Raw genomic sequence first — 27,127 nt, forward strand, 5'->3', positions numbered from 1 at the left:
CCTCTCTATATCCATTCGGAAGTAAGCCCCGTTGAGTTCAATGGAGTGTAGGCCCAGATCTGTGGGTATAGGATTGCAGCCTGTCAGTACCTCGAGTGGCAATTGCTTCTCCCTCTGTAGGCCTAGCCTTTATTTTGCAATAGAAAAAAAGATTCATTAGGCTATGCCCTGCCCCCATGTATACGGTTTACTATTTCACAGCTCTCTTCTCTCCCTCCCGTCCTGCCCCGCTGACACAGAGGGGCTGGGCTGTGCGTGATGTGGGATCCTCACACATGCTGTTTGTTATTCTGCCCCTTTTTGAAAGTTTTTCTTTCGTCCTACAAAGAGGGTGGGGGGGAGGCCAAACGACTCTTTGAAGCTACTTGACTTTCTATGATTAATTGCAACAAGGAGCCCCGCGCGAGGGAGGGAGACTATTTTTGATTTATTGAAGTTTCTTTGTGAGAACAAATTTATAGCAGAGGGAAGCAGCTTCTGAGAGGAATATCAAATGGTTAAAAGGTTCCAAGCACTCTTTGATGTCATGGCCCCAGTGGAATGCTGGAAAGGATTGAGGGACAAGCACTGTTTATTTATAAAATAAAGATCAGGTACCTGATGCTGGCACAGACCTGGGGCTCGGCTCCTGTTTAAGAACTCAGACAGCAGACAGGCCCGGAGCTGGCCTTTAAATGCCTGCTGAGGTGATGAGAGCCCACGGTGTGGGGAGCGCTTCCAGGCATACTCACTCTTTCCACACACCCCTACAGGAAGGCACCTGCTTCTCCCATTGGAAAAGAAAGTGTAGACTCTGCCTGGCTGTGAATCGGAAACAGCAGCAGGCTAGGACGCAGCCTCAGATGGTGAGGTGTCACTGACTCCAGGCATCCCATCACAAAGAGGGAGGGGTGGGGGGAGAGAGAGAAAAGATTCCAGCCCTTAGCAGCCAGCCTTTGACCATCATGGAGTGCCCAGAAAGAGAGATAGCAAACAACCGCAACTGCGCCGGCAAGGAAGGAGAGAGGTGATGAGAATATCGTCCGAGCAAGCAGAATAACGGCGGGGCAGATTCCATTTCAAAGCCTGTCTTCCACTTTGCTCCAGAGGTCAGGCCACGATCTTCCCTCTCACAGGAATGTGGGCTTTGCCCCATCAGGTTTCTAGAAGTCCAAAAGCTGTAAACATTAAGCGTTTTTAAGTTACTGTGAGCAAAGAGTTCTCCCCAAACTGTTTGGCTGATTTGCCTGAGTTCCAGTTGTCCAGTGAGGATATTACTAACCAGTCAAACATCCCCCCCAAAGGAAGGGGATTAAGATGCCTTTGCCCACATCCTTATCCTGTTAATTTAGGAATCCAAGCTGTGCGTTACATACCAGCTGCGGCAGCACTTTTTCCACGTGCTCCACATCCACCCTGGTCAGGTCCTCCGTTTGAGCCTGCCGTGCGGCTCGTGCGGCTGCCTCTGCAAAAAACACACAAGCAGGCAAGGTGCAACAAGTAGGTACTGGGAAGGGTAACAGAAATGGCCTTTAGGGAGGAATGAAATCAGTCAAGTAACAAAAAAGTTACTTTGAGGGGCTTTGCTTGGGAACAAATAAGTCTGCAATTCACAGTATTAGTACTGGACTACTTTCAGATCAGAAAGTGTTAACTTCTCACCACTCAGCACTTTTTCCTTGCCCAAAATTGTTCTCAACGTTCAGGCAAATGAACCCCAAGCAAAGCATGTGCTACCTTCTGAATGTGCACATGTCCACCTAGCTGCTGAGGCTCCAAACATTCATAGTTGGGGAGCCTATGGCCCGCCAGATGCCACTCAACTCCAATTCCCATCAGCCACAGTTAGCATAGGCGGTGGCTGCAGATGATGGGATATGTAGTCTTGCAACATCTGGAGGGTCCCAGGTTCCCCACCCCTGCAGCAGATCATGAACTCAAGACTGCTGAGAAAGTCCTAGGCTTTATATATCTGATGGAAGCATCATTAAAAATAAGCTTTCAGCATTTAAGCTGTACCCATTCTGTATCAAGCCTGGAAAATCAAGCTCTAATGCCCAGCTAAAGTATAAGGTTTCATGAAGAATCTACTAGTTTCTGATAGAAAGATCAGGGTCTTTTTTTTCTTCAGGACTTGGTTTTTGTGCTGAACCATGATTTAGCTTGTCCTGCTTTCTTCCTTTTAGTATCTCCTATTGACTTGTACTGCCTTCTGAACGAACAGTGAGGCTACACCTTAAAAGTATAAAGAGTTTTTATAGTCTTCCGATTTTTGCACTAATTTTTGTCCTTCTATGTCATTCATCTGTGACTGCCATTCTATGGAAAAAAGGCACAGTCCTTTACAACTTACCTCGCACGAACACTTTGAGCATTTCTGCCATGAGCAGCAGAGCATCACCACTGACTGGAAAGAGGGGAGAAAGTAACCATGAGAAGTGCTCAGCCCAGTTATCTGCCCACAACCCAGGAATTATGGTTACCTCTGATATTCCAGGGCATGATCTCTCTACAGAAAAGTTTGGCAAGATTGTGAGCAGGAATTGGCCTCCTTATTGAGACAGAAGGGAAAGCAATTACCTCGTGTTTTGTCATCTTTGAAGTGGAGCTGGAGCAGTTTGTTCACGGTCTCCTGCATGGAAAGGAAATCAGTCAAGGGGTGTTAATGGAGAAAAAGTGAATCTCCCTGTCTTTCCATTTCAAAGAGATATAAAATAGGTAAAGCAATATCTTTTATGAGATCAACTTCTGCCGGTGTAGGAGTACATCAAAAGAAGATCAGCCAATAAAGTATATTACCTTACCTGTTTTGCATCTCATTCTCTGGGACCAAGAGAGCAACAACTATTGATGCCAATCTTCCATCCCTGGGCAGGGACCACATAACTGGCTCCATCACCCACCATTTCTCTGTTGCTGAGGCCCAAATTTTTTTTATTAATCGGCGACAATTCTCCTCCCCACCAACTGCCTTATTTGTGCTATCTTATTTATTATAGGGGTTTTTAATTCTGGCTTTCTGTTCTGAATACAAGGGTGCCCAAGTTGGCTCTCATCAGGGTAAAAACAATACATAATCAGAACACTAAATCTCAAAAAGCAGCAGAAGCCAAGAAAACCATACCGGAGATGAAAAAAGGAAAAGAGACTCTAAAGTTGGGCCAAAAGCTAGCAAGAAGGTCCTAAACCTGAGGCAGAAGACCAAAAAGCAAGGGGGCTACGTGGCTCTTCCTAGACAGACAGTTCTACAACCTGAGTGCTCCAAACAGAACTGCCCTCTTTTCCCGTTCCCATCCATTGTACCTCAACTGATGGTAGGACATGCAGAAGGAGCCTCTTCAACCCAGCTCAGTGGCTGGGTAGAATTGCATGAGATTAGAAGCCTTATCATGTTAAACCATTTTTAGTTGTCTAGTCAACAACATCCAAATTCACACATGAATTTCTCAGAATAGGTTGCTCACTTGCACCTTCAAAAAGGAAAACAGACATTCACTGCCAGATGGAAAGGCCCTTTTTAGCATTTGCTCTTGCGTTGTTAGAACCAGAATAACCTAAAGAAATAAGGTGTATGCCCTTAGCTTACAACCTTCCCAATAAAAAAAATGATGTCCTCCCATTAATTAACTAGGGTTGCATCCAATAAAATCACTGAGCTTAGGGCAAGGACTTCTGCATGCACAAAGGGTCTTGTTCTCCACATATAATCTCTCTCCCAACCACCACTACACTAATCTGCTCTGGAGGTTTGGGGAAGCCCCAGAAAAGATTTATTTTATTTATTTCATGTTTATTCCATCTTTTCCTCTAAGTTAACTTTCAGTTCTTGGTAGAGGTGTTACTACATCAAATCCTGTGAAGTGGGATTTACTAATTTTAGCCTGGCTTTCTGGACTGGTATATAAAGTAGCACTGCACACTAAGAGAAGAAAGATGTATAAAAATGAGAGTCATGAAAAACTATGCATTACAGTGACTTACAGTTTTAGGAATGAAGAATTGCTCAAGAAAGGGACTGGTATGAACGTAAGTACTAACATAAGCTGCAGTGACTGTCCCCTGAATCACTTCAGATGAGCCAGAAAACTGCATCTTTGTAAAAGCAAATTTAGCAGCTAGGCCACAAGTGAAGAATGTTTGTGGTGTACTGAAGATATAAAAATATTTCAAGGAAAATGCAGTTGTGTCGCATTAACAGAAACAGTATAAGGAAGACACCAGTGGCAACAACATTATACTGGTTCAGTACTTATTAGGCTTTTGTTTGAAAATTCTGTTCAGGATACCAACAAACACTGAACAACAAAATATGACTAAGTGCTTGGAGTACATAGTATGAGAAAGGATGAAGGAACTCTTGAGAAAGAGACTTGAAGAGATATATTAACAATGCCTAAATATATTAACAAGTTGTCAGACAAAAGGGTGATCTATCAGAGCAGTTAAAGAATAGAGCACCAGCAAAATATATTGACTGCTATTAATTTATCTCCAAGCATTTTAATCTTGCTTTTCTGTTTTAGAAAGACACCAAAATCACATCTATATAATACGGTGTAAAAGCTATCAGCAAAAGCTTCCTAATTTTAGGAACAGCTGATTAATGGATCAAGTTATTTGCTATTTGTGGTAGTTTAAGTAACTTATGAAATAAGTTTTTGGTTCTGGAAGCGAATTCAGAATATCTTTTTCAACTCCTGATTAAATCAGTATTACCCAACCTGATTCTCTCTAGCTGTTGCTGACTACAATTCCCATAATCCCTATTGGGTGTTTCCACCAGGGCTGATGTGAGTTGGGTTCCAAAACATCTGGAGGACAACAGGTTTGGGAAGGGTTAATTAAAATGTCAAACTCTTTCTTCATCCAATGGGAAAATATTAGCTTGATTAATGTATTTTAAGAAAGCCCTTTCCAACACCCCTAGGAGGGACTGGCTGTTAAGATATAATAATAATGACAAATAAGATCTAGGCAGGACTGTGCAGAAATGGCTGTAATCAGGATTCCCAAAGCTGGATTTTAAAAAGTGCTCCCCCCCCCGACTCTGTTACAAAGGATTTCTAATGATAATTTCATTTTATAAGTGGTTAATCAGCTGTCTTAGCCTTAACTCTGTACCAGAGTCAGGAACATAGGGGGATGCCTTAAAGCAAGCCAGACCATTGCTTTGTCTAGCTCAATATTGTCTATGCCAGGTATGAAGAACCTTTGACACTCCAGATGCTGCCATACTACAATTCCCATCAGCTCCCAGAAACATGACCAATGGCCAGGGGTCATGGGAGTTGTAGTTCAGCAGCGTGTGGAGACCAAAGCTTCCCCACATCTGGTTGACATTGATGGGAAGTGGCTCTTCAGGATTTGAGACAAAGGTCTTTTCCGACCCTAGCTGGGGACTGAACTAGGGACCTATTGCATGCAAAGCAGATGCTTTGCCACTGACTACAATCTTTCCTCTAAATGTTTTGAAATCAAAGGGTTTGGGCATGCCTAACTCAGCATAACATCTACATTAGTATATAAAGAATCCTTTGCACAAGAAGGAACAGCTTACGGATTTTATCATGCGGGTCTGCTAGAAAATAAAACACAAAATTAACTAGGCTGTAGCGCTACCTGCTGCATATATCTGGAAGTGCTCTGGAGAGCTTCACCAGTTTAGCATATTCCATTAAGAGGGTCAGTAGGAAAGGGACTGAAAGTCTGCCAGTATCATAATGCCATTCTACACAGCTATGGCACGTGGAATGCTAGCTACAATCCTGGTTGCCTTGTGTGATCAAAGGACTGAATCAACTACCTTATGAAGAAAAGTTGCATTTGAGGATTCTTAGTTTTGAAAGGGGGGGTATTTGGGGGGGGAGGGCATGACAAAGGGGCATACAATGATGCGATGTGGAGAAAATGAACGGAGAGAAGCTTTTCTCCCTCCTTCCTATTAATTGAACTCATGAGTCATCCAGAGAAACTGAATATTGGAAGATTCAGGACAGGTAAAAAGGAGTTCTTCACACATCACAGATGGAATTTGTTCCCACAAAATGTAGTGATGTCTACCAACATGGATTTAGAAGGGGATTAGCCAAATTCACGGGAGATATCATGACTACCAGCCATGACTAAATTCACTATCAAAGGCTGTAGGTGCCTGAATAGCATTTACTGGGAATCAAAAGTTGGGAGAGTGCTGTTGCACTCAAGTCTTGCTTGTGGGCTTCCCATCAGCATTTGGTTGGCCACTTTGAACAGGGTTCTAGATTATATGTGCCTTTGGTCTGATCTAACAGGACTCTCCTTATGCTCTTACCATGAAAGTGTGAAAGTGCATTTAAAACATTTTTACCATATTCTTTGGCCAAAAAGGACAGCTTATAAGGATCAGTCTTATTACAGGATGAATGGAGAGACATCTGCTCTGATCTCCCAAAAGTTATGGTTCGGTTGTAGTACACCTGCTTTGCAATCAGAAGGACCCAAGTTCAGAAGCCAGTCTGGGAGCATTTTAACTCTTCCTATTCCTTTCCCCTCTTCTGAAATTTAAGTTTGCCCATGTTTGACTTCATGGGCAGCTTTCCACATTCTTGTAGGTTTAATTTGATAGGGCCGTGGTCTCTTTTCCCAATCAGTTCAACATCATTTACATCTTGCAACAGGTCCTGGGCTACCACTCAGGTTTCTAGCTACAGTCCTAACTACTACTACAGTGGTACCTTGGGTTACATATGCTTCAGGTTACATACACTTCAGGTTACAGACTCCGCTAACCCAGAAATAGTGCTTCAGGTTAAGAACTTTGCTTCAGGATGAGAACAGAAATTTTGCTCCGGCGGCGCGGCAGCAGCAGGAGCCCCCATTAGCTAAAGTGGTGCTTCAGGTTAAGAACAGTTTCAGGTGAATAACGGACCTCTGGAACAAATTAAGTACTTAACCCGAGGTACCACTGTACTGTGGCCTGGAGGGGCTGAACAAAGTGGTAGGACCAACACTACATCCACAGCTCTGCCACCATCACCGGGGGGTGCTGGAGCAAGGAAGTACCGTATTTTTTGCTCTATAAGACGCACCTAGTTTTTGGAGGAGGAAAACAAGAGAAAAAAAATTCTGAATCTTAGAAGCCAGAACAGCAAGAGGGATCGCTGTGCAGTGAAAGCAGCAATCCCTCTTGCTGTTCTGGCTTCTGTGATAGCTGCGCAGCCTGCATTCGCTCCATAAGATGCACATTTCCCCTTACTTTTTAGGGGGGGGGTGAGTCTTACAGAGCAAAAAATACGGTAAGTGTATCACAGCAGCAGCCTGCAGCTGGTGCAGCAATAAGGCCTGACGTCATAACACAGCATCACTGGGACAAGCTTGGGATCCAACAGCACATCTGACAGGGTGAAGGGGAGCTCCATACTTGTGGCGTGACACCGGTATCTCCCTGCAGGCAGCAGGGCTGGACAGAGAAACACCTCTGGCCAGTTCAACCCCCTCTCCAGCCTGTTGTGAAGGGGATTTAGATTGTTCTGTAATTCCAGGGTCATTCCCATTTATTTGCTTTCTTCCCCAACAGTTTCATGGCGCAGTCATTTAGATATGTTTTGCTTTGTCACCGCCTGAACGTGAGTTTACCTAGGCAGCTGAAGTTACCCATTATTACAACATCCATTATTACAATTATTTTCACACTCCCAGCCCAGATTTCTATAGCAAATGAAGGCCATTACAAAATGACCTGCAGACAGACATAATATTACGGTGGGTAGGCAGCCCTGGCTAACTTACAAATCCAGACGCCAGGGGCAAAAAAATCCCTCAAGCAAGGGGGGGGCAATGGATAGGGCTTAAACACTACCAATTCATGTCTGTCCCCAACACCACTTTATAGTGGAACCTCCTTGGTCCTTCCCCAACCCCATTCCACATCCAACGCCTACTCTTTAAGGAAACCACCCCAGCTTCTGAGCACCCATCATCTGATTCTCCAGAAGATTAAGCCCAACTCTTGCAGTCCTGAATTGGCCAAGCTGCTCTATCTATCCACTACTCTTTAGTGCCCCCAAAACTAAATAAGACCCTTCCTCTAAACCTGTGTTTCCCAAACTTGGGTCTCCAGGTGCTGTTGGTTTTTTTGACTACAACTCCCATCATCCCTAGCTAGCAAGTCAGGGATGGTGGGAATTGTAGTCCAAAAGCAGATGGAGACCCAAGTTTGGGAAACGCTGGGAGTCTAAACCAAGAGCCCCCCCAAGACACAGGTCTTCTCTGAGGGAACCTCTTTAGCCTTCACAGCAGGATTTGCAGAACTTGACAAGCCACTGAAACAACTTACACAGAAACCTTCCCAAGTTCCTGCCATAACATTTTAGCGCGTGTCTGTAAACTCTGAACTCTCAGGGCTCCCGTTCACACACACCCTTTAACCGCCACCCGTCACTTTCCAATGTGAATTCCGTTCCCTGCTCCCCCGCCCCCGTCCTGACCTTTTTGAAGCCTTTCGCGCCTTCTTCCCTCTTCTCCATTTCAAAGAGGACCCGCCCTCTTGACTCTCCTCCTCAATCACTGCCCAGAGGCGGCGCCGGAAGTCCCGAGGGCTCAAGGCATCGCGCAATGCATGCTGGAAGATGTAGTCGGTCTGAAGTCGGCTCCGGCTCGCGATTTCATCCCACTTCCGGTGGCAGAAGAGGCCTCCTTGGCCGAGAATTGTGGGAGTTGTAGTTGACTCTTCCCTCCATCTCTTGCGTTGTGCTCTCTTGACTCAGTAAGTAATCCAAGGTAGAGACCTGAACGGGAAGCCTTGTTTTGCAGGGGCGGTGGAGCCCGGCCTGGGGACCTGGGGGTAGGCCAGGATCTGAAGGCAAAGCGATATAAGAGGGAGAAAATAGGCGGTGTAAGAGCCGCAGCTCGAGTAAGTTCAAACAGGAAGGGTGGTTTTCTTGCTCATTTGGTAGTGGAAATGGTATTTTTGCCCTCATTGCCACGTGCGCCTGCTCCTGTGCTCCACTGCCATAGCTGATTCTGCTCACATCTCTACTGCTCGTAGTAACCATGTTCAGAATAAACTAGTAGCTAGTAGGATAGATTGCAAATGCATTTTCCGCCAGCCCTACAGGATCATAATTCTAAAGCCTTTACTTGGAATTAAATTTATATCAGTAGGAATTACTTTTAAAAAAAATAATTACGTCCCATTAAGTTCAGTAGGACTTCCTCTCTTGTACATTTGTGCAATCAAAGACTGCGACTTAGTCACACCGAATTCGGTGGGATTTACTAAGTAAACATTTATAGGACTGGATCACACAGTTGCACTTCCTGAGGTTGCTTAGCTCCCTGGAAGTAGTTCTGTATCCAAAAGGTTTAGGGCGGGGCCGTTAGGCTGCCTTCCTAAGATAACTTAAGTCATTGAAAGTCTGATTGAATTTAATGCATCTTAAAGGTAAAGGTAAAGGTACCCCTGCCCGTACGGGCCAGTCTTGCCAGACTCTGGGGTTGTGCGCCCATCTCACTCAAGAGGCCAGGGGCCAGCGCTGTCCGAAGACACTTCCGGGTCACGTGGCCAGTGTGACATCGCTGCTCTGGCGAGCCAGAGCTGCACACGGAAACGCCGTTTACCTTCCCGCTAGAAAGCGGTCCCTATTTATCTACTTGCACCCAAGGGTGCTTTCGAACTGCTAGGTTGGCAGGCGCTGGGACCGAGCAACGGGAGCGCACCCCGCCGTGGGGATTCGAACCACCGACCTTTCGATCGGCAAGCCCTAGGCGCTGAGGCTTTTACCCACAGCGCCACCCGTGTCCCTCTTAATGCATCTTACCTCTGAGTAAACTTGGCTAGGACCAAGCTTTAAGTCCGCATACTAGGCACTGGAGCTACTGACACTGAAATAGTACTAAAATGCTTCTATACAACTATTGTCACCATCTCTTAATAACTTCGTGCCAACTGTATGATGGGCACTAGAAAATACACAAATAAAGTTGTTTTATTTCTCAGGGTAATTTTAGTCAAAACCTTCCTTAGCATGGACACAGCTGACGGGCTGAGAAACAACAAATAGTGGGTACAGAGCAAGGAAATGTGATGGCATACACTTTCTCTAAATTCCACTAGGCCAGGCAAGGTCTAGCTTTCCCTAGGGGCAACTTTCCCAGCCAGTGTTGGCTGGGGCCAGAGGCAAATGCAGACAGAGCAATGAATATAAATGTTATTTTGTACAGTGGGCTATTTTCTACACACACACACACAAATACCCCTATTATTCTCCATCCAGACTAGTAGGAATCATTATCAGAGTTCAATGACATATTCCAACCAGCCAAAAACACTCAAAGGGAATGTGAAGTGAGGCCTTTAGTTTGGTGAGGAGCACTACAGTTCCTCCCAGGATGATTGGGGGGGAGGGGAGTCATGTGCTTTTAATGTATAGTGTGGATCTGACTAGTTGATACACTTTGCCACCTCTTCCCACAATTCAGCAACTATTCTCGTCTTCCTAACGGCTTCCCTGTCTCCATGCTTTCAATAGAGAGCAGCAATTCTTCCTTTAGTAAAACTTTCAAATAGAATCTGATGTATGCAGAATCTGCTGCTGATTCAGCCTTTTAAATTTGAAATCCACACTGATCAGAACTTTCACTTCTCTTTTTCCTCTATCCTACTCTTCTGTTTATTTGATTTTCTCTTTTTTTTTGTCTACTGAGGCATGAATGGGTATGAAAGTGTGGGTGAATGTATACAATTAGTATATTCACAACAAGTTTTTTAAAACTGCAAGACAGTGTTGAAGGGAAAGTGTAGGGAGAGAATGGGCGAGGCAAAGTAAGAATACATATATGAAACCGTTTCAACCAATTTCTTATTGCTTTACATATTTTTCTTACAATTAAGACAGTGGGTGGCGCTGTGGGTTAAACCACAGAGCCTAGGGCTTGCCGATCAGAAGGTCGGAGGTTCGAATCCCCGTGACGGGGTGGGCTCCCGTTGCTTTGTCCCTGCTCCTGCCAACCTAGAAGTTCGAAAGCACGAAGTGCAAGTAGATAAATAGGTACCGCTCCGGCAGGAAGGTAAACGGCGTTTCTGTGCACTGCTCTGGTTCGCCAGAACCAGCTTAGTCATGGTGGCCACATGACCCGGAAGCTGTATGCCGGCTCCCTCGGCTAATAAAGAGAGATGAGCGCCACAACCCCAGAGTTGTCCACGACTAGACCTAATGGTCAGGGATCCCTTTACCTTTAAACTTTTAAAAAGCCAAGTGAGTCTAGTTTTGTTCAGGGGAAGTCTGCAGATTTCAGAACCAATGTAATTTGACGTTTCACACAGTGACTTGTAGACACAAGAATTAACTGCCTCCATTCAAAAGAACTGTACTTGGCAGTGTGAGGTGATACATAATGCTTGAAATGTGATAGTGGTTATTTTTGCTGCAGTCACTGAGTGGTTAACATGTATGTGTGAACTCATCCTGAGACTGAACTGTTACTGTGAACTAATTTACAAGTAAGTGGATTGTTCTCACATAAACATAAAGTGTCTAATTCTCATCCCTGATGGCACACTGTAGTGTCATATTGTACCCCACATCTCTATAACAGTTTCTCACAGAAAACATGTGTGATTCCAAGGCAAACCTCCAGGGATGCAGACAACAACTTGGCATCTTTGTGTGAAAGGCTGGCTTCATTCTTCCCAGTTAAATTAATGCATTAATTTGATAACACACACACAAAAATAAACAAGTTTTCCCAAAGTTCTGTATTCTGCAGAATGTGCACCCCAGATTTCAGCATCTTACATTTCCACAGAATATGAGAGACTAGCCAGACTTGCATTTTGATTCTGGCTAATCTCTCACGTTCAGGAATCTTGTAGAACAGGCACACTAGATATTTATTTTTAAAGGGTTCTCTTACACCACACGAAGACCACAGGTGCCTCTTATTTTAGAGAATGGCTGTCCCATAAAACAGGCACTGAAGGTCTCTCAAGTCCTTTTAAACATGCTTGATCTGCCAACTCGAGTTCTTGTTAAGTTGCCTTCATTACTTCAGAAACTTAACCTAAAACACTTTATCAGATTCTAATTGATTTCATATGCATCATTATATGTGTGTTTACCCTGTGTGTTTAAAACCAGAACTCCTTAGCAGAAGGAATGTCCGTGAGAAAGTCAAATATTACTGCTAAACTACAACTCCCAGCATGCCTTACTTCCTAAATAATAGGATTTGGCAGAGGAAGAATTTAACTACATTACCCATCATGCTCCGTTTCCCTTGGTTACATAGGCTGGCGCTGGCAGTTGAAGGGTGAGGCTGTATTTCTAGCAACCCTCAGTGAGTGTTTGGAAACCTGACTGCTTTGTCTCGGGGTAAAGTTGGCTAGGCTGGTGCCATTCCTAGTGCCCTTATGTGGGTTTTTCTTAAAATCTTAAAAGCATGATTATCTGAGAGAAAGCACTCAGCAGCATGTATCAGGGTGGTAATATCTGACTGTTGCTGTCCCCCAGGCTACCCTCGGCTGCCATTTCATACCGGGACCCCTCTTAATTCCTCATCTACGTGGAGGGGCATGAGTGACACTGATGCCTGCCACAGAGATGGATGACTTCCGACGGTCCTACGTTAGGCTGTGCAAGGAGAGCGGTGCTGAACCCCAGGAAAGTATCCTGCAGCACTTGGAGGAAGCCTCAGGGAAAAGCCGCTTGGATTTAGCTACACACACCCTTTCTGTGGAAACCTGCGGGGTCCTGGGCAAGCTCTTGCAAGATGAACTCCAGTTCACCGAGATCACGCTGAGCAATTGTATGCTGAGTGAAGAAGGTGGGGCTCTGTTTGTTCATAAGGCAATTCTTGATTTCTGTCCTTTCCTGGGAATAGACCGTAAAAGTCAAAGTCCGTGGCCTCTTTTCCTCATGGCCTCTCACCCATCCTTCAGTTGCTGATGTGCCATGGGAGGCCCAGGAATAAAAGGGCTTGGAATACCTGCTGGTGGCAATTGCCGTAAGGGGATTTGGTCACTATTCAGAACCATGATGCCTCTATGAGGGGTGCATTTGAAATCCCATCAAGAGCCAAACAATGATGTGTGAAGTGATGTAAAATTGATTTTTTGCAGAAAGTGGATTTTCCTCAGTGCCACAGTAGGGGAGGAAAGGGTTAACACACACCCCACATGCCTGCTAATTACCAGCCACCCAGGCTGGGGCGTTTTTTCCCCATAATGTGAAGACTGCATTTAACAGACTAAACCCCAGAAAATATTACACTGAAACAGAATTTTCCCAGTTCCCAAATAACATGTTGTTAACAGAGCCTCTTACACAGGGCCAGGCATACACTGCAATTTCTGTGATTGCACTATGTAATAATTGGCAGTGGGGGCAGAATACAGCATTCTGAGAATACAGGCTTATTCCTAACCCTAAAACATGGGTGAAAAGCTTGTTGCCCTCCAGATGCACTTGTTGCACTCCCTGATCGCTGGTCATATGGGCTGGTGCTGATGAAAGTCGTAGTCCAAAACATTCAGAAGGCACAAGCTTGAGGGAGACTGCCTTAAAGTATTCAGGTAAAATAACAGGAGCTGTAAGGCAATTAGAGAAGGCCAATGGCCTCTCTAGAATTGCCCCATTTTTCTTTTTTTGAGAGAAGGTGTGCCCTTTGGGACTGCCTTCTACAATATGGATGGGAAACATCCAGGGGTCAAATGTAGCACTTTATCTGCCTCTCAAGGCTTCTCCCCCCCCCTCCCCGAGACACCTCTCCCCTGCAGACCTCCAAGTGTGGGTCCATTTAGTGTGGGCATTCCATTAAGTACTTGAGCCTAGAGCCAGTAGCAAAGCTTTGGATTGGGCCTGATGGCTCACAACATGCATAAGATGGTGCTTTAAATGAGTTATGCCTCCCCTTTGAAACAGCTTTTCCAGGCTAGAGTGTTAGGCAACACATAATCCCAGAGGAAGACCTTTTGGCACCCATTAGAGCAGGGATAGCCAACATAGTGTGTTCTAGAAATTTTGGACTACAACTCATCCATCGTCCGTGACCGTTGGCCATACTGGCTGAGGCTGATGGAAATTGTCCACAGCATATAGAGGCATCTGTTTGGCCACTCCTGTGTTAGAATCATAGCAAGAAGTTGCTGACTACAGAGCTTCCCTGACTGAAACAAATACGTACCTGCTGACTCTTGCTGCTCATACCCAGGGGTTGAGAGGCCAGACCTTCAGTACAAAAAGGAATTAACTGCTCTTTCCTTTTTCCCTTACAGGGGCTAAGCTACTACTTCATGGACTTTGTTCCAACACTGTTGTGAAATCCTTGGATCTGAAGGTGAGTCGGTTCCACTTCCAAGTAGTGGGGTCCAGAAATGACTACAATGCAACTTTGGAATTTTGAGAATCCCAGCTATTTTTAAAGGCTGAATTCCTCTTCTTCACGGTTGCAGAGGTACAGTTTTAAATGTAAAGGCAGGAATTCAGAATCGTAAGTCCCAGTTAATTGCTTTAAACTCTTACAGGTTCTGTGCATATGGTTTTGCATCCCAGTCCTAAACACATGTGGAACAAAGCACCAATAAGAAATAGCTAGCTCCTCATTACCGCCCCCCCACAAGCCAAGAGACACAAATATTTTGCTTAAGTTGCAGCATATGATTAGCCCAGACCTCAAATGTAAACAGCGTGTGTCTATGTTGCTAGTACAGACTCTCTTTTTTGCAGTTTAAACGCCATGGCTTTCTGCCCAAAGGAATCTTGGAGTCTATTTACGTACTTACTAAATTTCACCCTGCTTTTCAGTTCAAATAACACAAACTGATGTTCAATAGCAGAATCATAAAAATAATAGTTGATAATGAAAATCAACTGAATGAAAATCAACTTTAACACTGAATGTGAACTGTTGTCAAGCGCTAGTCACAACAACAAGTGCTAGTCACCACATCTTTACAAGTTTCTAACTCCCAAGAGTCCTTGGGCAAAGCCATGGTACAAAAAGTTATTTTAAAGCAGTGTAGTGTAGATGTACTTGTACCTGTCGACGAGGCAAAGCAAGCAGCTGAATTCCATTTAATGGGGACCATGAGTGGGAGAGGGCCATTGTGCTGCTGGCTTGCTTAAGGGCTTCCCACAAGCATCTGAGAACAGGATAACAGACTAAGTGGGCCTTTGGTCTGACCCTGCCGTGCTCATATGTTATCCTGTTAACTGCTGGGGCTTGGTTTGTTTCAGGGAAACAACCTACGATCTGTGGGAGCAGAGGCTCTGGGGAAACTGCTCAGGCAGAACAAGACAATCCAGAGGTGAGCAGCTACAGGGATTTTGGGGTACATTTGCTCCTTTTGGACCTTTCTGGGAGTGCACTGTGTGCATGTATCACATCAAGTTCTTCGAAATCTGACTAGGAGCAGCTTCTCCTGCTGTTGCTCAGCGAAACTGAAAAGACTGGGTGCGTTCTTTCTTGTCTCTACAAAATTATTGATTGTCACACAATATTACCTCATAAAATTGGTACTGAGTGCGAGGAAAATTAAAGGCTCCTTGCTTGGTGTATGGCCCAGTCTTAGCTATGCTGTTACGTCTCTTGCCTAATGTGGTCTCTCTGCCTTTCTTTTTGACTCTTCCCCGCTCCCAACTCCAGCCTCACTTTGGAATGGAACAACTTGGGTGTGTGGGAAGAAAGCTTTGCCATTTTCTGCGAGGGCCTTGGCGCCAATGGTCACATCCAGTACCTGGATCTGCGCAATAACCAGATCAACCACCAGGGGGCAGGAGAGCTGTCCATGGCGCTGAAAGCCAATTCCAGTCTTCGGGAACTTGGTAAGACTCAGATTTACTTCTCTGGGCCACACTTTCAGAATAAAAATATACTCATGCCACACCAAATCGATCAGCAATACATTGGAAAACACAGCTAGGATTGTCCTTGGTATTACTTGATGCTCTTGCTCTCATTTTAAAAAGATACATATCCATAGTCTAGAAATAAAAATATATTATGTTGACACTATATTATACCACACTGAAATGTTTAAATCTTCCTTTGATGGTCCTTGAATCTTCCCTGCCCGGCTACATCAGTGGGGGGTGCCACAGCCTTTGAGAACCACTGCTCTAAGCAGTGAAGCATCTTCCCCTTCTTGTCAGCCCAGTTCCTTTTTCAGGGAAGCGATGACTGCTCTCCTGGCTTGAGCCTTGGACTCTGCCTACTTCTGAAGGTATCTGCAGGGCATTGCATGGATGTGTCCAACCCCTGTCTGCACAGTGACACACTTTCACCCTGGGACCGTTTGACTCCTGCACTGCAGCCACCAGATACTACCGAGCAGCATCCGCAGAATTGGAGGTGGTGCTGAGGCAGCTGGGCATCTCACTTTGCAGATTTTGATACTCTGTTCAGAAAGATATAAATTTGCCCACTCTTGACCAACCAAGCCAGGGCAAGGGAAGCTTAGAACTGTACAGGTGCAGACACGGCCTTAGTGGCCTGTTCTGTGCCTTTTGGCATGAGGCCTTCAGCCATTGAGCTTTATTGGCTGCCTGGCTGGCACCTGAAGCAACGCATGGCAAAATACTTAAAACTCTACACACACACACACACACACAAACGCAAAGTCTCGCTAGCCTGCAAAGTATCCTTACATAAGCATTTTCAAGTTGAGCCCTGTGCTTAATTTGGTGCACATGTAAACCCATAGTAATTAATGGGCTTAAGCACCTCTAATTATGCATAGAATTATACTGTTCGTTTCACACACGTATATAATAAAGTATGGATCTGTTCCTTTGCTAAACTTTGCAGCAGTTCAGCAAGCATTTATCTCCCTAGTGCAAAAAAAAGGACATGAAGGGGAATGCCACCAGAAATTAGCCTCCCAGCCCTTTTCACTGGACCCTCGATGAATTGCAGTTATAGGTAACATCCCCCCCTGCCCAAAGTGGCCTAGTTTCAGCTGCTGGTGTGTGAAAACTTGGGAAAGCGAGAGCTTGTGTTTAACTGGTGGTCATGTGTGGTGCTTTTCTTCTTACTTAGATCTGCGCTGGAATAACATTGGGCTCTTGGGGGGCCGTGCACTCCTGAATTGCCTGCATAGCAACCGGGCACTACGACAACTGGAATTGGCTGGGAACAATGTACCCAGTGACATCCTGAAGGCTGTGGGTGAGCAGCTGTGCCAACCCTTTACGTGCTTAGAGTTCTACATTCAGCTGTTGCAGCGGGCTGCCCTGTACCCAACGGTCCTGTACAAGAGGTCAACATCCAGCCTGAGACCAAAGAAGATTTTCAGACAAGCTCGCAGTTCTTTGAAGTTGACAGTACATCCTGGGCTGGGAGGGAGGACAGCACATTTGCTGGGTTTTTTAAGTTTATATTATGGGCGTCTCAGAGGTAACTGGTAGGCCCCTGTTGAAAACAGAGTGTTTGGTTTACTCCAGCAATGCTCTTTGATGCCAGACGCACAGGGAACATACTAACAACAATTGTTGGATTTCACATTTGTGACTCTGGGACAAAACTGACCTTATTGGTCATAGGAAGCTGTACGCTGGCTCCCTCAGCCAATAAAGCGAGATGGCGCCGCAACCCCAGAGTTGTCCACAACTGGACCTAATGGTCAGGGGTCCCTTTACCTTTACCTATATGATTGATTGCATTTATATCCCCTTCCCTTTTCTCCCAAGGAGCTCAAGGTGGCAACAGCCTTGTAAGGTAGATTAGGTTGAGAGTTAGTGACTGGCCCAAGGTCACCCATTGAGTTTCATGACTGAGTAGAGACTAGAACCCCAGACTCCCAGGTCTGGGTCCAACGTTCTATCGACTACACATCACTGGCTGCTCACCCTGAGCAGAATATGTGGTGAAAAGGTTCATTTATGCTCTTTCTCTCTCTCCCTCTGGCCCAGATCAAGCCATGGAACACAACCAAGAACGTCAAAACATCCTCTGCAAGAGTCGGAGCATGACCCAAGTGCTCAGCAAAGAGGTGATAAGCTTGAAGGAGAAGAACTCTAGACAGGTTTGTTAGCTTTGCTTGATAGTTTTTTGGGGGTATGTACTACGGAGCTGTCCTGTCTTCTTCATCCATGGATTCAATCAGGTTCTCTATGGCAGTGTTTCCCAACCTTGGGTCTCCAGCTGTTTTTGGACTACAACTCCCATCATCCCTAACTAGCAAGACCAGTGGTCAGGGATGATGGGAATTGTAGTCCAAAAGCAGCTGGAGACCCAATGTTGGGAAACACTGCTCTATGGAGTGGAAGGGTTAATTTGTAATGGTGCTTGATCTTGAGGGCATTGCATTTCTAACCTCACTTTGAGATTCCTCCCAAGTTGCCAGAGGAAGTCGTTCTGATCTACAGAACCCTCTCAACTTCAGATGGCAAACTACTTTGAACATACTAGAAATTGAAGAAAGCCTCGACCAGTTTGTTTGGTCTGGTCTAGGGAGGATTGTTACTGTAAAATCATCTTTCTGGATCCCTGTGGCCTGGTAGAATTGCTGAAGCCAAGAGAAATGGGTAGTGCTCTGTGTAACTCTCAGCCTCCCAGAAATATCATCTGCACTAGTCCAGCGAAGAAAACTTAATTCCTTAAACTCCCTGAAAGTAATCCATTTGATTAAATGAATCCTTGGTCTTCCTATATATACCTGACAAGACACCTGTGGATCTAACCTGTTGCTCTTCAGCATCTTGGTGTTTACCTTCAGCTCTTGTGACTACAGTGATAACATTCCCACAACAAAGAAAGACTTGTGGTCTTGTGAATAGAGCTTGAGGCTAGGACTGGGGAAACTCAGGTTCAATCCATAAAGCTAATTGGATGAGTTTAGGCCACGCTACCTCTCACCTTAACCTGCTCCAGAGGATTGTTGTGTAGTTAAAATGCAGGGAGGAGGCATTGTGCATTTCCTAAAGGTCATTAGTAGAAGGGGGGATTAAAAAATCTATAGACATGTTAACTGGAGGGCTGGGAAGAAAAGCTGTGGCCTGAGGCTAGAAAAGTTTGACTCTCCCAGTACTCTTGAGTACATTGGCCTGCCTGCTGCTTGAATTTCAAACTCAGGTTACTGATTTTATACATATGTGATTTCCAGTACCTGGATATGATGGACACCATTGACAAGCAGCGAGAGGTGATGAACCACAGCAGTAGGTGAGTGGATTGTGAGCTGCAGATTTTTTACCTCCTTGGCTGAGTCCAGACCTTGGTTCCTCAGTGTTGTTTTCAGGTGCTACTAAGGCATTACGCCAATTAGAAATGGTAGCATTTCTAATGGTAGCATTTTACTTCGCTTCACTTTGTATGGTACAACCATGACATCTGTGCTGACCCTAATAGGTCTTCTGGACTAGCAGTCAGAATACTGTTATTTATTTATTTTAAAGGGTTGTGTTTTTTTTTGTACCCGGCTTTCCTCATATAGTCAAAGGCAGCTTACAAAAATATCAAAACAGGTTATTCAAAGTGCTGAACCCTTGTAAAGCATTACCTGTCACATAGGAACTAGCTACAAAGTATGCTGTGGTTTTTTTTTAAAAAAAAATGATTTCTAAGAATCTTCCTTCGGCTTGTTACTGTTTGTCCCATTTTAACCAGTACTTTTGTCACAACTTGGCTGCTCCCTTCCCTGCTCTTGCTACAAAGTTTATTTTACAGATAGTCCCATACCTGGATATTGCCTCTCTCCTCCATGCAGGGTATCAGCGACACGAATTGGGCAGTTGCAAGAGGCCCTGACGGAGCGACATTCCGTGCTGAACTCGCTACAAGCAAAGTAAGGAGCAGCAACTCTTTGGGGACCTGCTGGGCAAGGGGGTTGGAAAAAGCAGGATTTCATTTCCACCCAGATATCTGGCTCAAGCGGAATCTCATTCTAAATTTACATCCACACCAACCAATTAAAGCCCTCTTATACCACTTTAATAGTCATGGCTTCCTCCAAAGAATCATGGGAAGTGTAGTTTGGGTTGCTGAGAGCTGTTAGGCAACTCCTCACAGAGAGCCCTTAACCAGTTCCCAGGATTCTTTGGGGGAAGCCATGACTGTTAAAATGGTCTAAGAGAGTTTTAAATGGATGGTGTGACCCATCTAATACACCTTCTTGTTTTCGCTACTGGGACTCCCTACTGGATCACAATTTGATCTAGACCAAGTCACACCAACCACACTACCACTATGCAGAAATACAGCTAAAAATTAAGAGGTGGGTCCCCAAATGCATGTCTTGGCAGAAGGTGGTCCCAAGTCTCAAAAGGTGGAAGATTACTGTCGTCGTGTACGCCTGGAGAAATACATTGGACTTGACCTGTGTTGTGTGAATGCTGAAATGGTTTTCCAGCATCCAAAATGGATATGCTGTCTCTTTATTTAGTTATCACAATTATTTACATTCCACCAAGGTGGCTTACAGGTAATATTTCAACTAGGTTGGTATTCTTATTGTATTTCTAAAATATCTATCAAAAACACATCCTGATCCTTCGCACACAATGGTTGATGTTGACCCTGGGGTCAACTCTATCATCAATGATAGAGTTGATGTTGATCTAAGTACATATTTCTCAGAGGCATGGAGAGAATGTGGCCTTCCAGTTGATGTTGGGCACAAACTCCCATTAGCCTCAGCTAGCCTGGCCAGTGGTGAGGGATGATGGGAGTTGTAGTCCAACAAATATCGGGAGGGCACCAAATTCCTCGTCCCTGAAAACCCTGTGAAAGTTTGTTATACTGGGTTAACTCCCCTTGAGAATGTCTCCTCTACTCTGCGCGTGAGGTTTTGTGGCTGTAAAGGTCTTCAGGTTGAAAGTGATCATGCAGGACAATTTGGCTCCTCCACCATCTGATTCTGGCCACAAGCACACGGGTGTTTGCTTTGCTGCATGTCCCTAATCTCACGTGACACTTCCTGCCTTGCAGACTCCAAATGACGGAGGCCGCTTTGGCTTTGTCCGAGCAGAAGGTGTGCAACCTAGGAGAGCTGCTGAGTACGGCAAAGCAGGAGCAGGCGAGGCTGGTTGAGAGCCAGGCCAAAGAGTTGCAGCAACACAAAATGGTAGGCCGGGATGATCTGGGCAGACTGGGGCCATCTGTGGCTGAGAAAGTGGCAGGTGGCCAGTGTGGTGTAGTGGTTAAGAGCGGTAGTCTCGTAATCTGGGGAACTGGGTCCGCATCTCTGCTCCTCAACATACAGCTGCTGGGTGACCATGGGCTAGTCACACTTCTCTGAAGTCTCTCAGCCCCACTCACCTCACAGAGTGTTTGTTGTGGGGGAGGAAGGGAAAGGAGATTGTTAGCTGTTTTGAGACTCCTTGGGGTAGTGAGAAAGCGGGATATCAAATCCAAACTCTTCTTCTTCAGCATGGAAGAAGTGGGAAAGGTGCCCAGAGCTGATGTGGTGGTATGGGAAGCAGTGCTACATAGGGTGTATGTGAGGAGGATGGAAGAAAAGTAGGGGAAGAAGAACTGATAGTTGCCACTGCCTGCCTTTGTAGGCATCTGCTAATCGAGAGGCAACACTTCAGCGAGAACTTTCAGCAGCCCATGAGAAAAACCTCCTGCTCAAGAATCAGGTAAGAGAATGGCTTGAGTATCTGCAATGGGTAGCTTGCCTGAGTCACACACACAGACACACACCCCAGGAACTCCTGACAGCCCATATTCTCCTTTTCCTGCCCCCAGGCTCCTGCCTCTCACCCTTGTCCCAGCAGTCCAGGGTGCAGAGACTGGGCTTGCCTGGGTATCATGAGAGTGGCTTCCTTCTAGGTGAGCGACCTGGAAAGAAGGTGCAAAGCACAGCAGGAGCAGCTCTTCCAGGTGAAGGAGGACCTGACCCACACAACTGCAGAAATGAAGCTGCGGGCTGTACAGGCTGAAGGTGAGCAGGATTTGGGGAGTCTGGAGCTGTTGAATGTAAGATGCAGTCTGGATTCCACAGAAGAGGTGAATCGGTGAAGGATCAAGCAGCTGGCACCTCATTGTAGTTCTCCCTGCTTATCCTCAGAGCGTTTGGACATGGAGAAGAAGAGGTTCAAGCAGGTCCTGGAAGATGCAGAGTCCCTTCGGCTGAAGGAGGTGAGGTTGAGGGCGGCCAAGTCCCTCAGCAGCGTCCCTGGGGAGAGGGGGGGGCATGATAAGAAGGCAAACACAGATCCCTTCTTAAGGAGGCAGAGCTGACTCAAGCTAACTTTCTGTCTCGGGTGAAAATTTAATTCCTTCATTTAGCATCTTGCTGCATAGGATGTAGGGTCGCAGAGTTTTTCCTACAGGAGGTTTCAGTCCCTTTCCCATTTCACATGACTGAATGAAGAGAAAAGGAAGGGGGGTGCCCCCAGGGCGAAGTGGGGGGTGGAAAGGCCTTTTGTTCTCTTTTGGGGGGAATTCCCCGATTGCAATCTCCATTTCCCTCTTCTCCATACAAAGGACTGGATGCTTTCACATTTCAGATCTTACTTCCCAAGAGTCTGGGGCAGGGGAAATACATTTCCCCTTGAGAGATCTCCCAATTAGCCTGTATGGCTTGCTGCATTAGACTGACTCTAAGCAGAAGCTCCATAGTCTGAATCAGTCCTCATTTCTTATCAGGAGGTCAGTTCATTCATGTATCTATATTGAAAGGAAGGCTTTGCTCCCAAACCATTTGGGACGGAGTGGAGCCCAACATCCCTTTCTGAGCTGAGAATGAGAAGGTCCCCATTTGCTGAAGGGGTTACACTAGATGGTGCTCAGATGCTGTTATGTACCCCCTTCCTTTGTGCCATTCATAATGCAGGTAGATCACCTGAGCCATCACATGGAGGCAAGTGAGCGGTCCCTGCAGGAGCGCATCCAGAGACTGGAAGCCATCCGCATAGGGCTTGAGGAGGTGAGTGGAGCGGCAGCAGATCCGCCACAGGGTACGAAGTCCCAGCCATAAGCTGCTTACTGCCATAGCCAACCTTTGCGTGAAAAACATACCCAGTCCCTATCCTCTGTTGTTTTTCGACCTCCTCTAGGATCTTGAATCCAAATGCAACCTGTTGGATGAGAACACTCCGGAAGGCCGAAGTGACGTCGAGATTCTTAACAACCCAAAGTTGTCACGTAATGCCCTTTTTTTTGCTTTTGTAACTAGGAATTGAGCCGAGTGAAAGCTGCTGCCCTTGTAGAGCGAGGCCAGATTGAGGAAGAGCTCATCAAAGCCAAGAACCAAGCCAGGTTGGAAGAGGTGAGCGCGGCTGGATGCTGGGGGTGGAGCTACATGTTATAAGAAACAATGGGGGTGGTTGCAGAAGCTGCAACAGCAGCAAACCACTTGACTTGTCCCCATTCCATCTATAATGTGTTGTACCGCCTACATCATATCACATCACTGTGTTTCAACAGCCACACGAGTGGCACCCAGTGATGTGGAAACAGGGCCGGGAAACTCTCCATGTCATAGCATCAGGGTGTGAAACCACTTTGAGAGAGGGGGGAATAACCATTTTGGAGCAGTGGGGGAGTGTTGGCATTTTCCATGGCAGCTTCATGTTTTCTTGCCTCTGCAGAACAGCAAAATATATGTTGCAGAACTGCACACTTGGAAGCGAATTCAACAGCGCATTGTATTGCTACTTCCCAAAACTGCAGGTCTTAGAAATAGGAATTCCCCTTTCTCAAACACACGCACACGGCTAACGTGAGCCCACAATCTATGCCTTTTGCTTCACAACTATGGCTTTTTCAAAAGTTGTGTGCAATTTCAGTCGAATAACTAAAGGATTAAAATTTGCACCAATAATGGGTGGAGGTTTTCCTTAATTGGAAGACGGCCCTAATTAGTGCATGCCGGTGTTATATATAGAATTTCAAGCAGTTGCTTTCCCACCCCCTTTTGGGCTTTGCAGCAACAGCGACAGGAGCACCTGAAGGAGAAGCTGCAGCTGATGATGCAGTCCCGCGACGAGGCTCAGAATTACTGCCTGCAGCAGAAGCAAGCAGTGGCTGAGGCCCAGTCTAGGGAGGGCCACCTGAGCCTACAAGTGGAAGGGCTCAAGAGGCGGGTGGAAGAACTTCAGCAGGTGAATGGAGAGTGTGGTTTGGAGGCCATGGTGGCTAAGTGGTATGTACCGTATTTTTCGCACTATAGGACGCATTTTTTCCCCATCCAAAAATGAAGGGGAAATGTGTGTGCGTCCTATGGAGCAATGCAGGCTTTCGCTGAAGCCTGGAGAGCGAGAGGGGCAGCTATCCGCAAGCGCTGTGCACCCCAGGCTTTGGGCAGCTATCCGCAAGCCTTCAGAGCGCTCCCCCAGCTGCACAACCTTGCCTCCGCTCCCGGACCTGTTCTGGGGTCGGGGGAAGCTCGGGCTTCCCCCGACCCAGCCCCACGGCTAAAAATGAAGCTGCACACAGCCTCTCCCGGCTGGAGAGGTTGTGCGTGGCTAAAGAGGAAGCCAAGACAGCCAGCGGAATGGATCCTGGTGGCTGTCTTGGCTTCTTTGCTCTTTGGGGCTGGGAAGGGGGAAATATTTTTTTTTCTTTATTTCCCCCCTAAAAACTAAGTGCGCCCTATGGTCTGGTGCACCCTATGGAGTGAAAAATACGGTAAATTACCTAAGCAGCAATAATAATAATAATAATAATAATAATAATAATAATAATAAAAATAAATAAATAAATAAATAAATAAATAAAGCGGAGAAAACGGGTAGGGCATCCTTCACTGCCAGAAAACCTAAAATTAAATTTTCAAACACATGCAATTTCTACTGACTGAAGTATTGAATTGGTGTAGAATTGGGTGTCTGTAAGACATGGTAGATTACCTCGGGTTACATACGCTTCAGGTTACAGACACTTCAGGTTACAGACTCCGCTAACCCAGAAATAGTACCTCAGATTAAGAACTTTGCTTCAGGATGAGAACAGGAATTGTGCAGCAGCGGTGCGGTGGCAGTGGGAGGCCCCATTAGCTAAAGTGGTGCTACAGGTTAAGAACAGTTTGAGGTTAAGAACAGACCTTCAGAACCAATTAAGTATTTAACCCAAGGTACCACTGTACAGGGAAGGGATGGGATGGGCATCTCCTCTGAGCTTTTAAAATGGTTCATACTTAGCCTGCAGGCCTCTTGACTTGCTTTGTCGTCTGTATTTCGGATGGCAGGAGTTGAGCAGCAAGGAACAGGAGAAGGTAACTGAGATCAACAAAGTGCGAGTAGGGCTGCAGGAGCAGATAGGACACCTTGAGGCCGAGAGGACGGCACAGGAAGGGCTGCGGGAGAAGATTGCAGCCCTGGAGCGACAGCTGAAAGGTAGGGAATGGTGTGTCTCTGCTTCCCCAGAAGCTGCAAGAAACAGGGTGGTATGCCATGCCTGTGAGACCAAGGCGATCTATTTCTAACTCCACCAAGTACTCTTATTGCATCCTTTGATGCCTTGGAGCTGGGTCTGACAAATGGGACCTTTTGCATCCTGCTTCCCTCTTGCTGGCAGATTTGGGACTGAAGGAGGCAGAGATGGCTGACAGAGAGTCCCAGCAAAGGAGGAGGAAATGAGAGGGCTGTCTGGAATCCATGTGGCAGCCTCTCTCAAACTGAGAGGAACACATAAAGAGAAATAGAAGCATTGGATGCAGGGCAGGAGTAGAAGATTAAGTGGCTCGTACATGAGCAAGAGGTGTAAAGGTGGGACCTTTGCAGTCTACCAGCTGGAGACAAAGTCACATCCAGCCCACGGGATTGAGAAGATTGGGGCGCCCCTTCTTATTTCTGCCTCCCAGGTATCCCAGATGCCAACTCCCCAAACAGCAGTGCAATTGTAGCTCTTGTTCAGTAGCATCTTTGGAGCTGGGGGAGTGACTTGTCACAGGTTTGCCCATTTTGTCATTCTAGGGGGTTTACATTCAAAGAAGAAACCTAGATTTCTCCACCAGCAGAGATCGTATGGGCAATGGGGGCTTTCTGGTTTTCTGCCACTCCTGTGTAAAGCTTAGCCCGGCCCCAAGAGCATTTCCAGAATCCTGAGGACCACAGAGGTCTTGGTGTGCTGATGCTTTGTTCCTCTTTATGTAGTTCTGTCCAGCAACCACCGGGAGGCGCTACTGGACAAAGAGGGCGAAGTCTCAAGCCTACTGGAGAAGCTGCGGGTTCGTGAGGCAGAGATCTCCAGGATGAGGGAGGAGGAAGCCCAGCGAGTCAGCTTTCTTCAGAATGCCATCATGTCTTACGTGCAGGGCTCCCCGCGAAGCACTCAGAGCCCCAAGAAGTGAGCATGAGGATCCTGGCTTCAAGGAAGGGAGTCTCAATTATTACTGTGGACAGGTTGTGGAGTATCATGGAGTCCATCTTCCTGATGTCGCTAGAAGATCCTGCAAGAGAGACTGCATTGCGTCAGCTTACCTGAGGCTGGGCCTGAGGTATCATTGGAGTGTTTGCCGTTGCCTTAGGAACTATTTTAATGGTCTGCACCAAAGCCAAGTCTTGTTTTTAAACCTTCAAACTGTGAGGAAGTCTCCAAGGCAAAGCCATCCATTCCAGTTTGTGAGACCACAGAACGGTCTGGTCGCACGGGCAGGAAATACAATGTCTCCCTACGTGATGGGCATTAGCCTCAGCCTTTGGTCTGATGCACGTTACCTCAGTGGCATGACCTGAAGTAAAGGCCCCCTCCCAGCCGCAATGTGGTCAACTGTCCTACTGTATCAGGAACAAGTGAAAGCACCAATTTCTCAGATACCCCAGATCATGTAGGTATTTCCCACGCCAGACTTTCACCTGCGCAGGGACTACTGATGCAGACATGGGGGAAATTCTATTTCATGGAGAAGGTTGGGACAGGAATTGCTTTGTATAGCCTGGTCTGCATCCATCAGCTCCTTCCACAGACCGTATAATTTGCCTTCCACGCTTGGGAGGGGCTCTCTTGTTGCAACTTTCGAAAGTGATCATTACAGTGAGCGAACCTCTAGCTGCCGGTGCATTATTTCCTTGGCCTGAAAGTGGTACAGGCTTGAGTGACCTAATGGGGCAAGGATGGGGCAAATTTGCTGTGTTCCTTTCATGGGAGTGGCAAGCTTGGTGTTCATTTATTATTCTAGCTTTAAAGGCAGGATAAAAATGAAATGTTTCTACTTTTGCTCCAGTTCAAGGGCCGGTTTGTGCACAGACCAGTGTTCATTTTATGTGTCTTTTCACATATAACTGTG

The 27,127-nt window shown here is 46.1% G+C and overlaps 2 protein-coding genes across 9 annotated transcripts; one reads left to right on the plus strand and one right to left on the minus strand.

The window, feature by feature from the left end:
* Positions 1–405: 405 nt before the first annotated feature.
* CENPX (centromere protein X) lies at positions 406–8,568 on the minus strand. Of its 4 annotated transcripts, none has more exons than XM_081899967.1 (5): positions 8,445–8,568; positions 2,560–2,611; positions 2,333–2,386; positions 1,356–1,444; positions 406–1,157 (listed from the first exon to the last, which is right to left on the minus strand). In XM_081899967.1, exons 1-5 carry the CDS (start codon positions 8,481–8,483, stop codon positions 1,143–1,145), a joined length of 249 nt encoding a protein of 82 aa, XP_081756093.1. In that variant the 5' UTR covers positions 8,484–8,568; the 3' UTR covers positions 406–1,142. The 4 variants fall into 4 exon arrangements, with proteins under 4 accessions (XP_081756093.1, XP_081756091.1, XP_081756094.1 ...); XM_081899965.1 differs by having other exon boundaries at positions 1,356–1,486; XM_081899968.1 differs by lacking the exon at positions 8,445–8,568 and adding an exon at positions 8,294–8,430.
* A 17-nt stretch (positions 8,569–8,585) lies between these two features.
* On the plus strand, positions 8,586–26,889 carry LRRC45 (leucine rich repeat containing 45). Of its 5 annotated transcripts, none has more exons than XM_081899679.1 (18): positions 8,586–8,722; positions 12,468–12,780; positions 14,231–14,292; positions 15,192–15,262; positions 15,601–15,779; positions 16,993–17,121; positions 17,865–17,977; positions 19,058–19,116; positions 19,661–19,738; positions 20,881–21,016; positions 21,456–21,533; positions 21,727–21,838; positions 21,965–22,035; positions 22,733–22,825; positions 23,075–23,167; positions 23,829–24,002; positions 25,088–25,235; positions 25,995–26,889. In XM_081899679.1, exons 2-18 carry the CDS (start codon positions 12,543–12,545, stop codon positions 26,189–26,191), a joined length of 2,031 nt encoding a protein of 676 aa, XP_081755805.1. In that variant the 5' UTR covers positions 8,586–8,722; positions 12,468–12,542; the 3' UTR covers positions 26,192–26,889. The 5 variants fall into 5 exon arrangements, with proteins under 5 accessions (XP_081755805.1, XP_081755807.1, XP_081755809.1 ...); XM_081899681.1 differs by having other exon boundaries at positions 8,721–8,869; XM_081899683.1 differs by lacking the exon at positions 8,586–8,722 and adding an exon at positions 12,247–12,267.
* Positions 26,890–27,127: the final 238 nt, after the last annotated feature.

Source organism: Podarcis melisellensis, assembly GCF_964234715.1.
Source record: "Podarcis melisellensis genome assembly, chromosome: 2".
NCBI classification, from domain to species: Eukaryota; Metazoa; Chordata; class Lepidosauria; order Squamata; family Lacertidae; genus Podarcis; species Podarcis melisellensis.

Excerpts from the sequence above, each read along its gene's own strand:
- CENPX (XM_081899965.1), bottom strand. The coding sequence starts at position 8,483 with ATGGAGAAGAGGGAAGAAGGCGCGAAAGGCTTCAAAAAG. Across the intron at positions 2,612-8,444 it reads GCGCGAAAGGCTTCAAAAAG|GAGACCGTGAACAAACTGCT; the intron begins GTCAGGACGGGG and ends CTTTCCATGCAG. Across the intron at positions 2,387-2,559 it reads CAAAGATGACAAAACACGAG|TCAGTGGTGATGCTCTGCTG; the intron begins GTAATTGCTTTC and ends CCCTCTTTCCAG.
- LRRC45 (XM_081899679.1), top strand. The coding sequence starts at position 12,543 with ATGCCTGCCACAGAGATGGATGACTTCCGACGGTCCTACGTTAGGCTG. Across the intron at positions 22,826-23,074 it reads TCCGCATAGGGCTTGAGGAG|GAATTGAGCCGAGTGAAAGC; the intron begins GTGAGTGGAGCG and ends TTTTGTAACTAG. Across the intron at positions 24,003-25,087 it reads GGGTGGAAGAACTTCAGCAG|GAGTTGAGCAGCAAGGAACA; the intron begins GTGAATGGAGAG and ends TTCGGATGGCAG.